The sequence below is a fragment of the Cricetulus griseus genome, chromosome 4 (assembly GCF_003668045.3).
Source record: "Cricetulus griseus strain 17A/GY chromosome 4, alternate assembly CriGri-PICRH-1.0, whole genome shotgun sequence".
NCBI classification, from domain to species: Eukaryota; Metazoa; Chordata; class Mammalia; order Rodentia; family Cricetidae; genus Cricetulus; species Cricetulus griseus.
Window position 1 is genome coordinate 71,735,302 of NC_048597.1, and position 14,915 is coordinate 71,750,216.

General features: G+C 53.2%; 2 protein-coding genes across 2 annotated transcripts; one reads left to right on the plus strand and one right to left on the minus strand.

The window, feature by feature from the left end:
• The first annotated feature begins 1,179 nt into the window (after positions 1–1,179).
• Slc7a4 (solute carrier family 7 member 4) lies at positions 1,180–3,914 on the plus strand. Its single transcript, XM_035444675.1, has 4 exons — positions 1,180–2,193; positions 2,554–3,194; positions 3,520–3,628; positions 3,731–3,914. The coding sequence occupies exons 1-4, from the start codon at positions 1,212–1,214 to the stop codon at positions 3,904–3,906; spliced, it is 1,908 nt and encodes a 635-aa protein (XP_035300566.1). The 5' UTR covers positions 1,180–1,211; the 3' UTR covers positions 3,907–3,914.
• Positions 3,915–5,143: 1,229 nt separating this feature from the next.
• On the minus strand, positions 5,144–14,804 carry P2rx6 (purinergic receptor P2X 6). Its single transcript, XM_027413182.2, has 12 exons — positions 14,545–14,804; positions 13,883–14,033; positions 11,556–11,627; positions 9,295–9,370; positions 9,036–9,129; positions 8,883–8,963; positions 8,661–8,802; positions 8,466–8,575; positions 6,662–6,755; positions 6,515–6,580; positions 6,287–6,364; positions 5,144–6,185 (listed from the first exon to the last, which is right to left on the minus strand). Exons 1-12 carry the CDS (start codon positions 14,682–14,684, stop codon positions 6,150–6,152), a joined length of 1,140 nt encoding a protein of 379 aa, XP_027268983.1. The 5' UTR covers positions 14,685–14,804; the 3' UTR covers positions 5,144–6,149.
• Between the last annotated feature and the right edge of the window lie 111 nt (positions 14,805–14,915).

The following is a 14,915-nucleotide window of genomic DNA, read 5'->3' on the forward strand; positions in this document are numbered from 1 at the left end:
GTAAGGTAGTTCCTGCCACCCCACTGAGGTTGAGAGATTGCCAAACCACTCGGCCAGACCCCTGTCTTCATCTCACTGTGTTGAACATTTGCAAACCCCACATGACTCGGTCGATAGTGAGGGACCGTATGACGTCCAATTGGCTGGAGTAATTGTGTTGGGTGGGAGAGATCGAGGAGTTATCCGCTGCAGTGCTACAGGGTGCAGTGCTCCCGCCCCAACCTGGACCCACTGAAGGAGATCAGCAGGTGGTGGAGCAGGCATCCTCACCAGTCAAAATGACGGAGTGAGCCCCAGGACTGTCAGCTGTGGTCTACTCACTAAGAGGGTTCTACTGATATGCAATGCAGTGCGGGGCCTTGTACAGAAACCCACAGGGGATGAATTGTGAGGCTCCGGTTTTTCCTGTGCCTGGGAGCCAGGGGCGGGCCCTGCACGCAGGCGTTGTCAGCTGGCGGGGCAGGCGCAGTGCGCACGGTGGCGGCAGCGGCGACAGCAGGTGGGTCGCAGCGGGTCTAGCGGGACGGCTGCTGTGGGGATGTAAATGCACGCGAAGGCTTGAATGTCTGGGGGCCAGGGGCATAGCGGAGGCAGCCAGCCCCAGCAGCTGCGGCTGGGGCGCATATGGCGAGGGCAGGCGCCCCACAGCTTCCACATCCGGGGCTCCGGGCCCTTGCAGCCCTGGCCTCCTGGCCTCAGGTGAGCTGATCCTCCAACCTGTTAGAAGGGGTGATCGCTTTTCTCTGAGGCCAGGTGTCTCTTTGGCCTCCCTCCCGGCTGCAAGAGCCACTCCTGTTCCGGGTCCTGGCTGCCTGGCCCTGCTCCAGGGAAGCCTCCCATTCCTCCCTGCTCGTGGAGCCTGTTTCAAGCCTGGCTAATGTTCTTAAGCAACCTCCCACTCACCCTCTGAAGCACCTGCAGGGTGTCCGCTCCAGGTCTGCACCGCCTGCCACTTCCACAGCCCTGAAAGCTGACAGGAAGGACCTCCATGCTTTCTATCCCTCCTGCCCACAGTCCCTGAAACCCTCCACCCCACACACGGTCCCATTTCAGTCCTCTAAGGTAGGTCCATGCTGTAGCTGTCCTGGGTTCCTAAGGAGAGGAGAGAACTGGGTGGACAGTCTGTGAACGAATGGAGGCCGGCTGGTTATTCCTGCTGTTTGTCCCCAGCAGTTTCCAGAAGCTGGCATAGTACTTCTTAGCCATCTGCCATGGCCAGGGGACTGCCCAGCACCGCCAGCCTGGCACGCTTCTGCCAGAAGCTGAACCGTCTGAAGCCACTGGAAGAGTCTAGCATGGAGACGTCACTGCGGCGCTGCCTGTCCACACTGGACTTGACTCTACTGGGTGTGGGCGGCATGGTGGGGTCTGGGCTCTATGTGCTCACAGGCACAGTGGCCAAGGACATGGCTGGCCCAGCTGTGCTGTTGTCGTTTTTGGTAGCTGCTGTAGCCTCCCTGCTGGCAGCCCTATGCTATGCGGAATTTGGAGCCCGTGTGCCCCGTACCGGCTCTGCGTACTTGTTCACCTATGTGTCCATGGGTGAAATATGGGCATTCCTCATAGGCTGGAATGTGCTTCTGGAATACCTCATTGGAGGTGCTGCTGTGGCCCGTGCCTGGAGTGGCTATTTGGATGCCATCTTTAACCACAGCATTCGCAACTTCACAGAGTCTCACATGGGTGTCTGGCAGATGCCCTTCCTTGCCCATTATCCAGATTTTCTGGCTGCTGGCATTTTACTTGTGGCTTCCGCCTTTGTCTCATGTGGAGCCCGAGTCTCTTCCTGGCTCAACCACACGTTCTCAGCCATCAGTATGATCGTCATCCTTCTCATTATCATCTTGGGTTTCATCCTGGCCCGCCCTCACAACTGGAGCGCAGAAGAGGGTGGTTTTGCGCCCTTCGGCTTCTCTGGCATCCTGGCGGGCACAGCCACCTGTTTCTATGCCTTTGTGGGCTTTGATGTCATTGCTGCTTCCAGTGAGGAGGCAAAAAACCCACGGTGGGCTGTGCCCATGGCCATCGCCATTTCCCTTGGCCTGGCGGCCGGCGCCTATATTCTGGTCTCCACCGTGCTGACCCTCATGGTGCCTTGGCACAGTCTGGACCCTGACTCGGCTCTTGCCGACGCTTTCTACAGGCGGGGCTACAGCTGGGCTGGCTTCATTGTGGCAGTTGGCTCCATCTGTGGTAAGGGACCCTTCCGGGCAGGGTGGGAGTGGACAGGGTAGTGGGCCTCCACCCAGGCCCCAGTTTTCCTGCCTGTATAATGAGCTCATGAAAACACTCATTTCCAGAAACTTGTTGGCACACCCTCCTCTCCCCTCAAATCGTACACAGAGTATCAGTTTGGGAGCACACGCTTACAGGTTCTTCCCAGGCAGGCTGAGAGCTCTCAAAGGGTCTAAAATGGGCTGGACCTAAACGGAAATGCCCATTCCTTGGTGGGAGGTGAGAAGCGAATGCCCTCAATATTCTTATCTGAGAGTCTAGCAGCAGCCCCTGCTGGGCTTACCTGCCTTGCTGATTGTTCCCTGTGCTCTGCTGCAGCCATGAATACCGTCCTGCTCAGCAACCTCTTCTCCCTGCCTCGAATTGTCTATGCCATGGCCGCCGACGGGCTCTTCTTCCAGATGTTTGCCCGTGTGCACCCCCGGACGCAGGTGCCTGTGGTGGGAATCCTGGTGTTTGGAGTCCTCATGGCTCTCCTGGCACTGCTGCTGGACCTTGAGGCATTGGTCCAGTTCCTATCCATCGGCACCCTGCTGGCCTATACCTTTGTAGCCACCAGCATCATTGTGTTGCGTTTCCAGAAAGTTTCTCCTCCCAGCTCCCCATGCTTAGCTAGCCCTGGCCACACAGCTAAGAAGTATGACTCCTTCTCGGACCACATACAGCTAGTAGGTGGTACACAGAACTCCATGTCTGAGCCTGGTCAGCTACGGCCAGCCCTGAAGCCCTTCCTAGGTTTCCTGAATGGCTGCCGCCCTGGAACTGCTGTGGCATGGGCGCTTGGCATCTTGGTAGCCTCTGCTATCTCCCTGGCGTGTGTGCTGGTCTTCGGGAACTCAGACCTGCACCTCCCACGGTGGGGCTATGTCCTGCTGCTGGTCGTCAGTGGCTCTGTCTTTCTATTCAGCCTCCTGGTCCTGGGGGCTCACCAACAGCAAAAGCAGCAAGACACTTTTCAGGTACACTCCCATCTTACCCCCACCCCCACCCCTACCCCACCCCTACCCCCACCCCTACCCCGTACCTCGCCAATACTGTTCCCTCTCAGACTGACCTGTTCCCTTGCCTCAGCCTCTCATGCTACCTGAGAAGGCACAAGGGCTCATGGGGCTGGGGAGGCAGGTTTATCCATTCCTACTTCCTCCAACATTCTGCATGGCGAGGGTACACAAGGCTCCAAATCTCCAGAGATGAAGACAGGTTCTGTGGAACTTCCACACAGTCAGGCTCTAGACTGGCATAACTATCCTGCAGCAAAGCTCAGCCTCACCCTTGCACCCTCAGATCCCTTTGGTGCCCCTGACTCCAGCCCTGAGTATCCTTCTCAACATTTGCCTCATGCTGAAGCTGAGCTACCTGACCTGGCTGCGCTTTATCTTCTGGCTGCTGGTTGGTGAGTGGGGGCTGGGCTTGGATGCAGCTTTTCTAAAATGGGAGGGCGAAGAGGGCAGGTGGGGTTGGGACCTGCCCCTCAGGCTCATGCCCATTCCTGCAGGACTTGTCGTGTATTTTGGCTACGGCGTCTGGCACAGCAAGGAGAACCAGAGGGAGCCATTGGAGCTGACTACTGCACACTATGTGGTATTCCCCAGCAGCAGCCTGGAGGAAACAGTGCAAGCTGTGCAGCCTGCTGGCCAGGCTGCAGTCCAGGAGTCAGCCTGTGCAGAGTAGCTGGCCAGTCTGTGAGGCTGACTCAGAGGGCCCCACATTGCCCACACGCAGAGGCCAGAAGAATTGGCAGCTGCCTGCCCAAGGAAGCTTTGAAGCCTGCCCGGACTGGGCTGGGAGTGTTGTCAGTTCCCAGGAACTGAGCCTTCCGTCTTCATGGGATAGGCCTTGGCAAGTGCTGCTGTGGACTCACTGCCCAATGCCTTCCTGTTTATGATCAACTCTGGATACCTGGGCAGGTGGGGCACAGTGGGCAGGAAAGAGGCTCCAGGCCCTGGGACCCATAATAATAACTAATCAGCTAGTGTTATGACCAGCTATTGTGTACACTGTAGCATTCTTTGTGGCACTGAGTTCTTACTTGTGTGAAGAACCAAAGAACTGTTCCCAGTCCACAGCAGGGAGACAGAAGATCTACCGAAAGTATCTCTGGGAAGGGAAGCTACATGCATAATGTGAAGAGGGCATGTGACAGAGTCCTCACAGTCCTCTATAAGGGTGTCTGTGTGCACATGTGTGCATGTGTGCATGCGTGTGTGTGTGTGTGTGTGTGTGTGTGTGTGTGTGCGCGCGCGCGCGCGCGCGTGTATGCGTGTAAGTATGTTAGTGGTGCTTGAGGTGGAAGCCAGGACCTTGAGATTGTTAGGCAAGTGTTCCACTAGTGACCGATACCCCCAGATCCCTGACATGTCCTTTAGCAGGGTATATATCACAACCTGGACTCAAAGAAGGTAACTCATAAAGGTGTCCGTGTCTCTTGATTTCCTAGGCTCCCTGGGGATCAAAGTATGTGTCCAAGGACTGCCAAGAGACATTGAAATGCACAGAACGCAGGTACATGCCCACAAGACACACCCCCAGCACATTCCTGCACAGCCCACACAGCTACCCTTGGAGAACTGACCAGTGTTTCCAGGCTCCTGGACACAGCTCACTCTTTACTGTCTCTGTATAACCCAGGAGTTTTTAGATAAAGTCTTTGGGGTCTCTATTACTTGTTAATATCCAGGGCAACAGTGTCCATGAGAGGTGGTACGCTTGAGTGTGCATGGATGCAGAGGTCCTTGGGCCTGCACCCACACTGCCTTTCCAGCCCACTAGGTGGCTGTGAGGCTAAAGTTCAGGGAGGAAGTCTTAGGTCTGCTCTGCACCTGCCCTGGGCTTCCTGTGGCTGGGCTCTGTCTCAGGTAGACATCTCCCTTTTCCTATTCCTCCCTTTAAAGACTACACAGGAAGCTCCTTGCTTTGGCACTTTTACTTCAGCAGTGATGTCAGAGTTCTTTGGATCTCCGAGGACTACTGGGTCCACGTGACCCACCTGCCATAACCAGGCCTTCCCACCCTGTGGTTTGCAAGCCAAGGCCCTAAGGGCTGAGAGGCATCAGGACTCCAAAGCTTTTTTGGAGGAGCTGGAAGCCAGGTGATCCTAGACATTGGTGCAGCTTTGGCCTCAGCCATGGGACTCCCTGGGTTACTGTGCGTCCATAGCAAAGCTGCCTCTCCCCTTCCAGGGGTGCATACTCCATAAGTTATGCCCCACAGTGGGCCAAGAAAGGGCTGTGCTTCTGCAGCCCGTCCCTGCCATTCTGGGACATGGGGAAAGTCTCTAATGACAGAGGAATCAAAGCCCGCATGCATGCAGATCCAGAACCAGCTATGCTCGAGGAATCTTGGTGTCCTTCATGGAGATCACACCTCGAAACTCTGGCGTTCTGGGGCCAGACTTAGGGCCTCAGGCAGACAGGTGCCTCTGCATGCAGTGAGGTTTCCAGGAATGTCTTGTTGGCAGGAAGTCCTACATGTGTAGCCTCCCGTCTCACCTAGACCCCTGAGAAACCTGGGGTCAGGTTATTGGGGCTTGAACTGAATGGCAGAGTTGCCTAGAAGACAGAGTCCCAAGGGACTAGGCAATCAATCATTCGGTCATGTTGCCTTCTCTCTCTCTCTCAGGCTGGGCCCAGGAGGGAGTCTGCATGCAGAGTCTGGTGGAATCCCCCCAAGCCCTTCTCCAGTCCTGTTGGAGCTTTGTCCTTGATGTTCCCAAGCCAGAACCCTATCCATCCCAACCCCTAAACTTTAACCTGCAGGGAGTGGCTCAGGAATGGATAGGCCAGTGGATGACAGCCACCCAGACAAGGCCACTGGTGCACAGATATCTGGATACCAGCAGCAACAGACATGGGGCAGGTGCAACCCACCACTGAGACACTTGGGCAGCAGGGTGCACGTGTGAAAGCCAGCTTGATCTATGTAGTGTTGACAGTTGCCTTTGGAGCTTTCGCCTACAAAGACAACAGATTAGGGATCCCCCAAATGTGTGTGGCAGAACCCAATGTTCAGGCAGTGACTTCAGCTCTGGGACACAAGCAAGCCCACAACTCACTTCCTCATACTTGGTCCTCCAGTAGAAGCTGGCTTCTCTATCCACATACAGTAGCAGCAAGTCACAGAGGAAGGTGACCTGGAAGGGGCAGGACCTACCATGTTCCAGATTCCTCACCTTGCCCCCTTCTCCAGTCAAGCCCTCACCCAGGACACAATATGCAGGTTCAGCAGATGCCAGCAGGCCCTGGCTGGTGGTTACTGCAGCCAAAGTGAACCTCAGACTCACCATTCCCAGCCAAGCTGCTCCTGTGCCCAGTGTGATGGCCGTAGGGATGAGTGCAAATTTCCCTGCCTGAGAGACCCCAGCTGAGCCTCTAGGGCTGGGGCTGTCCTCCCAAACCTCCAGAGACCCTTCCCCTGCCCTAAACAGTACCTTCCCAGTGACAAGAATGTCAAAGCGGATCCCATAGAGCTTGAGCAGGCTCCGGGCCTCCACACCTGAGGGTTCCCACCAGTGATTGGCTGTCCTGGGGATAGCAGAGAAGACAGATGCCGTTGGTTTGCATGCTGCATCACAGGCCGGATTATTCACGGACTCCACCAGCCCAACCCAGAGTCCTAAGTCTTAGGCTCCCTGTAGATGTTGAGGACAGGGGAAAGCACCCCAGAACCTGAGAAGGGCCTGAATGAAGGAAGATTGCTGTCTATTGAGGTCAGGGAGGGGCACAGGGGATGCTGAGGTCAGGGAGGGGCACAGAGGATGCTGAAAAAGGTACTAGAGTGGGGTGGGGGGTATATGGGAGAAAGGAGGTGGGGTGGAGGGAAGGCTGCTAGAACTCTGAAGCAGCAATTCCTTCCAGCCCAGACCTAGAGGGGAAGTTAGCTCAGGTGCCAGGGCTCAAGAAGGCACTGTGAACAGAGAGGAAGTTGCCAGCAGAAGCCTAACCCCATAAGATTGCAAGAGATGGGGAGCCAACCACAGTGAGTTGTATCAAAGGGCATTGTCCTTGGGCCTTGCAGCCACATGTGCACATCTGCTACTATATGTGATAAAATAATATTAAGTGGCAGGAGGAGCCCAAGATTCTACTTGGGAAACTGAAAACATGGCAATACTTGCAATTTAAGATCTCTTAGTGCCTCTAGGACTGGAAAATACAGATTTGGAACATTTTTGACACAATGGGGGAAATATAAAATGTTAGATTTAATCTCCAACACCCTTTTCCTAACTTCTTTCTTACCCCCTTCCTTTCTCCCTCCTCCTCCCCCTCCTCCTTTCCTTCCCTTTCTCCCTCTTCCTCTTTCTCTTGTCTCCATCCTTACTTCCCTCCCCCCTCCTTCTTCTCTCCTTCCTTCCCTCCTCCTCTCTTTCCTTTCTTTCTCCTCCTCCTTCTTCACCAGGCTGCCTCAGACTTGCTATAAAACCAAGGAAGGAGGCTAGAGAGATAGCTCAGTGGTTAAGAGCACTGGCTGCTCTTCCAGAGGTTCTGAGTTTAATTCCCAGCAACCACATGGTAGCTCACAGCCATCTATAATGAGATCTGGTGCCCTCTTCTGGTGTGCAGGCAAATATACAGGCAGAACACTTGCTCTGTATATATATATATCGCCAAGGAAGACTCTGACCCCTAATCTCCCTTTCTCTGCCCTTGAGGGCTGGGATTAGGGACTACAAGCATGTACTGTGTGACCACCTACCCAATGTCCAGAGTTGTCTGTGACAATGGGACAGTGGTCATGTGGGAAACAGTCCTTGACATTATTGGGAAGGATGAGTATCCAATATCTGATATTTACTTTCAAATAGTTCTGAGGCCCTGAATCCAAACCTTAGCCTTAGTGCTGACAGGGAAAGAAAAAGCAATGCTAGGAAACTATGGTCAGAAGTATGTGAATATTTGTGTTGCTAGTCTGAATTTTTCCACACTCTTTTGGGGAAATTTTTAGATAAAGTCTGACAGGGAAATTTAAGATGAAAGATGTCTGCTTTGGAGAAGCAGGATCATCTGGGAGAGGCTGTGCCGGACCTACAGTGGGAGCCTGTACCGACCGGTGAATGAGGGAAGCCTGTAACAGGTGAGCAAGGGAAGGTGGAGCGGAGCTGGGGACGGGACCCTTGTACACACAGTGGGGTTTGAGTTGGGGGTGCTCTGTTCTGGTGGTCCCAGGGAGCTAGGTGGAGAGAGTACTAGGCCAGGAACAGTGAGCCAGGACTATGGCAGCAGGGGCCATACCTGAAGTTGTACCCCCGCTCCTGCAGCTGGAAGGAGTACCGGGGACAGCAGTCAGGGCCCCTGGAGTCCAGGTCGCAATCCCAGTGGATACTGATGCCCACAGCGCCACCCTGCATGCAACACATTTCTGTTCCACTGGTAGACAGGCTTGAGACCCTAACCCTGAGCAGCAGGAACTTGCTCCAAATGACTCACCAGCAATGCCAGGTCCTCAAAGTCCCCACCAGCCATGGCCACAAGGTCCCCAATGCGGAACACTGGGCAGTACGGGCTGGAGTGTGGATCATAGCGACAATGCTTGAAATAGGTGCTGTCCCAGGTGTCTAAGGCATTGGTCCTAGAAAGGACAGTGATGGGGATCAGATGACCCACTAAGCATGGAGCATCGGGGCTCAACCAAGACCTGCTCAGGCTTACTTGGAGAAGTTGAACTTGCTGAAGGTGACGGTGTTTTTGATGAAAAGTGTGAAGTTCTTGGCCTGAACTAGCAGGGGCTTCCTGAGGATAGACAGTATATTGGCATCATTTTGCTTATCCTGGGGCCCATCCTGGGAGAGAAAGGAGGCTTACCTGGGTACAGCACCGCTCTCCACGGGGCACCAGCTCCAGATCTCACAGGTCCTGTGGGTTCCATTGAACACCACACACTGACCCGTTTTTATGCCTTGAAAACACAAAATGAGCTCCAAGGCCTCAAGTCTCCATGGATCCTGAGGAGGGTGTGGGGCATGGGCTTGTCGGTAGAATGGGGTGGCGCACAGACAAGTACAGCTTTGGGGACCGCAGTATTCCCTCCCCTCCCCCTGTTCTAGTGGAAGCCCACAGTTACCATGGCTGTGCGTTCCCGTCTCCCCTTCAGGGCAGTCCTCGTCAGCCCAGCAGTTAGCCAGAGGAACGGAAGGATGCTGAAGTAGGAGAGATTCTAGTCACAGAGATGCCTCCTCTCTGTGACTTAGCCTCACAGACTACAAAGAGACGACCTTGAGGATTCCTCCCAGGGAACCCTGGGTTGTGAAGCACAGGGAAGGCACAAGCTGTAAGCTGGAGGGAAGAAGCTGATGAGCCTCCTGTGAGATGGTGTACCGGCTGTATTCCAAGAGCAAAACGAGACTCTCATTCTCCTGACAACTCTGTCCCTGATTGTTCACCAAGGCAAGGGGTGGGGTGGGATGCTAGAGAACCACAGAAGGACAGACTAGTGATGCTCAATACACGATAGGTGTAGCCATCGAAGAGCAGGGCCTAAGGCCACAGGGTTTGTACAGGGAGGAAGCCCCGCACACCTGATGGTGCCAGTCTTTTCTGCCAAACATGGCCATTGTGTCAGAGTCTCATGGGGGAGCACTATGAGGTAAAGGCGGCTTTGAGCTTTGGAACCCTTATGGGGGTTCAGCTCACGAGGAACGCCAGGCAGCACCATGAAAGCAAGAATGGCTGAAGGACTGAAAAGCCAGGACTTAGGACTTTGTGAAGGATGGGACTATGACTGGTAGCAGAGGTTACTCTGACCTCAGCCACTTTCTCTGCTTTGCTGTCCCAACCTGTGTCTGACTATGTCCCCAGCTTCTTCAACCAGACTCCATGGTGAGATGTGAGCACCTCTCCCGGCAGCCCAAATGATGAGAGACGGGGGTCTTTACCATGCTCCCATTCTGGCTGCATTCTGCTCATACATCAAGTCCAACTTGTTAGCAGACTCAGAGGGAGATGTTGGGCTGTCCTTTTGGTGACCCAGCCCTAATCTATGCTCCAGCCACACGGAGTTAGCAGGTATCCCCAGAGACACCTCAGCCCTTCACACAGCCTGGGCCTCTGCCCATGAAGTTCCCTCTGCCCTAGCATTCTGTTGCACCCACACTGACCCAGATCATTGGCTCCTTTAAGATTCTATCCATGTACTTCCCCAAGTCTCCCCACTGCAGCCTCTGTGTTGTGGGTAACATGGAACCTGCTGCCTTGGCTGCACCTTAGCTGCAACTTGAGGTACAGGGAGCTGGAGTTCTGCCAGCCCAGCACAAGACCTGACCCAGATTGGGGGGGGCGAGGAGAGGGGCTCAAGAAAGGTTTGCAGAGGGATGTGACACTATGAAGTGTGTTCTTGGAGGGACCAGGTCACCAATCTTCCAAGAAGAGCTGGCAGGAACTCTGGTTATCTGGTCATCAGATCTGGTGAGTTATTTCCAGTCATGGGAGGTTCACTGGAAGAGCCAGAAGCCTCAGACAAGGAAACAGAAAAACAGTGTTCTTTCTAAGAGTGGACCTGTAGGTTTGGTGAAATTTTAGAGTTGTCTACATGTTAAACCTGGATGCAACATTCTCTAAGCACTGGGAGTCTGGGTTCCCCTTAGTCATCCTTTGGATAGGGGTCAACCGTGGCTATGTAATGTCCCCTGAAACTGTAATGTGACAAAATACCAGAGCCTGGAGTCCAGAAGAGCAGAGGTTGGACTTGGGTGTGATGCATATATGTGGACCAGGTCATTACTGTTCACACAAATGCCATGGTTGGTGAGAACTAGTGTGCTCCTTGAAAGATTGTTTGGAATATTCCCAAATGGAAACAGTGAGTTTGGGATGGTGGTGCATGCATTTCTTCATGAAAAGCAGGTAAGAATGAGGCAGAGGGCTCTAACATGAACACAGCTGGGCTGAAAGCAGAAGTGTGCTAGCTTGTCCCCCAGATGGAAGCTAACTCACAGAGAAGGAAGGTGCTCTCTCAGCTTGCCCCCTGCTGCTAATGCCCACCTGAGTGTGTGCCTGGTTGGAAGCCAGAGGCAGGACCAGCATGGGAAAGAGACTGCAAGACTGGAAACTGTCTCCACTCAGAGGTCTGGCGCTGTAACCCACACTTGGGGTACCTTTGGGCAAGTGACTGAACTCGTAGAGTCCCAACCACCTGTTTGATGGGAATTATAGTCTTTCTGGTGGACAACAGATATAAGGACTCAATTAAATGGCTTCTAGAAAGATTAGCCCGTTGCCTGGCACAGATATACCAAGCTCAGACTGAGTCTTGAGCCATGTGTGGAGGAGAAAGGAGACAAGACTGTGAGAGAAGTAGGGTGTGTTAGAGGTTCTGGATGGACTTACCTCTGGGCATTTACCCTGGACTTGAGCTGGTGTTACGAGGAAATTGGTCACCAGGAAGAACACATTCTCTCCCTAGAAGGCAAGGCTGGAGGTTGGCTTCAGCTGGAGGGGCTAGAAGCTGAAGCCTGTTTTGTTTGCTTTCTGTTGCTGTCAGTGCTGGGAATGAGACTTGAGATCTCAGGCATGCTAGGCCAGTGCTCTGCTGCCGAGGTAGGAGCTCAGCCTGGTAGCCTGGATTTTGTAGGACTACTTCTCAGCCCTATCTAGTTACCAGGTTTGTGCCACAGAAAGTGGTGACCAGCAAGGCAGGCAAAGGTGGCTAGGTTTGTGGCCATTCCTGAGACCAGGGAAGTGTCATGCCTCTATCATATCCTTCATACAAGTTTCATTTCAAATTATCATGCATTCAACCAAAATTTTCCAAGAACCTCCTGAACCTAGACGCTGAAGCTAGAAAGCAGGCCTGATCACAGGCCAAACAGTCTGGCAAGGGAGTGCTTGCACAGAAAGCTAGCGCCACCTGCAGCCAGACAATGGTCAAGGTGATGTAGCTACCTTTGAGTCACCCCTCACTCAATATGCTTAGAGGTAACCACAATTACTCATTGGTTCACAGAACTAATTTGGGATGAAATTGGCCCATTGTTGGTGCAATAGATGAGGTATACAGACATGTATTTGCTTTATATCTCCTCAGGAAATGAGGCACAGCCGCTGGCAATTGAAGCCATATTGGCTAGGTGGAGGGAGAAGGGAAGATGAGAGACGTGGCTGAGAGGAGGTAGATTGCACCCTGACAGGCAAAGATAGGAAAAAGGTGAAAGAATTAAAAGGCAGGGGCTGGAGCACTGGCTGCCCTTGGAGAGGCTATGGGCTCTGTTCCCAGCACCCACATGGTAGCTCACAACTTTCTGTCACGCCAGTTCCAGGGAGTTCCAGTGCCCTCTTATGGCCTCTGAGGGTACCAGGCAAACAAACAGCACACATACTTTTATGCACATTACATAAAACTGCTCAACAAAAGAATTAAAAGGCAGGTCAACCACAAGATGACAGACTCCCAGATTCTCCCTCACCACACCACCAAACCTATTCAAGATGAAGGCCTGGTGAGATTATAGCTTTTCCTGCCAGAAGGGTCCGATTCTGGATGAATGGTCTAGGCCAGTCCAGTTATGTTCAACGCTGGTCCTGAACATGTCTCAGCTTGTATGAACCTATGGGCCTGTCAGCTCCCTCTTTTAAGTTGAGCATCCAAAGTTCAGGAGCAGGGACCCATCTTACACCACCACATACCTTTAAGGCCAGCAGCCCTTCAAGGGAGAATGGACTTTGGTTTCTGAATCCCCTTCCCTCTGCTGTGTGTGTGTGGGAGGGGTGCAGGCTCACTTTTAATAACACTTTTTTTGCTGTGACTATGACTTATTTCCTGCCTTTTAATTCTTTTGTTGAGCAGTTTTATGTAATGTGTATAAAAGTATGTGTGCTGTTTGTGTGCCTGATACCCTCAGAGGCCATAAGAGGGCAATGGAACTCCCTGGAACTGGCGTGACAGAAAGTTGTGAGCTACCATGTGGGTGCTGGGAACAGAGCCCATAGCCTCTCCAAGGGCAGCCAGTGCTCCAGCCCCTGCCTTTTAATTCTTTCACCAATGGGAAAACTGAACCTGATCTAAAATCCCTAAATGATAACAAGGGGACTTCAGAAAGTTGATACCCTGAACTGCGTGCCCTACCTTTCCCTTCCAAGCGTAAATCCTGAGCCCAAGACATTTCAGTCCTTTGCAGGAGTATCTTTGTGTGGGTGGGGTGTTGGTGGGGTGTTTTTATGTTTGTGTAGGTGGTGAGTGGATGAGATGGTTTTATCTTGGTGTGGGTGGTGAGTGGGTGGGTATTTTTATGTTTGTTTAGTGGTGAGTGGGTAGGTATTTTTATTTGTTTAGGTGGTGAGTGGGTGGGTGTTTTTAATCTTGGTGTGTGTGGTGAGTGGGTGGGGTGTTTTTATCTTTGTGTGGGTGGGTTATTTTTCTTGATGGCCTTCGGAATTGAACCCAGGAAGCTATGTGTGTCAGGCAAGCACTCTGCCACTGAGCTGTGTCTCTAACCTTCCTTTTAATAGGAAGTTCCATGGGCATGGGCTTCCTGACTTGGGAAGCCATTTGCTCAGATTGACTCAGCAGTCTTCTGAGAGGCCCTTGCCCTTTCCCAAGCCTTTCACCCACCCTCTGGCATCACAGGCATCCTGTCTCTCATGCACAGCCACTATGAGGCAGGCCACTGTCAATATCTGAAGGACTCTGGCCTCCTGCCACAGCACCGAGGACCTACCTGTGATGGCTTCACAAAGTCAGCCACATCCCATAGTCGGTTCTCTAGTTCCTTAATCTGGGTTACGGAAACCCCTTTGAGTTTAGTGATGACAGAAATCTGGGGGTCCAAGTCCCATTCCTGGTAGCCTTTTTTGACCAAGAGGGCCCACCTAGGGAGAAGGTGATGGACAGTGTAACGTGACAAGGCCTGTAAAACTAGACTGTCTTGGTATACTTCAGAGGCCTCCAGATCAGCACGGAGGGCTGAGCAGGTGGAGCCCTCAGATGGAGCTGTCCATCATGGCCACTTTTCACATGCCAGTGCCTCCCATACACTCAGCACACTCAGCTCAGCCCTTTAAGGCACTTCAGATATCCATCTGGTGGTCCCTCTGGGAGCCTTAGGGTTCCATTGCTCACACATGCCAAGAATTACTGACTCCCTCCCCACCAGGTGTCTCTGGGCAGGAGTACTGCAGATGCACGCAGAGACCAAGATGACGCTGGGCATATGGCTTCTGCTGTCTTCCGAATGGATTAAAATCCCTCCTACTGACCACCTCTCACCACCCCCATTCCCACTCACCCACCAGCCGGAATTCTGAAAAGCCAATTTCTAGCCCTCAGCCAGCAAGGCCAACAGCAATCTCTTCAGCTAGCCTGGCAAAGGGCTGCTCTTACCCTATCACGTAGGCCACCACTCCCAGCTGCAGCAGCCTCTGAGAGACACCCACTCGGCAGTTTCTAGTCATCACATACTTCTCTGTCTTGTAATCCAGAAACCCCCAGCCCACAAGTGCTGCCGCGGCGGCAGAAGCCATCTTCCCAGTTCCTCTGGCCGCTAGTGCATGAGTCAGCAGGCAGCTTCAGCTGAACTGCAGGCAGAACAGCCATGCATGGAACCAGGCCAGTGTTAAAGGGGCATCTTCATTCGGCAGGATCTGTCTCCTGGCTCAGTCCCAAACTCCAGCAGATCCAGGCTTCCCATCCCATCTGGAGTCCCTGGGTTGTACCCTGTGCATACAGAGAGGAGTAGTCCTGTCCCTGCCCAT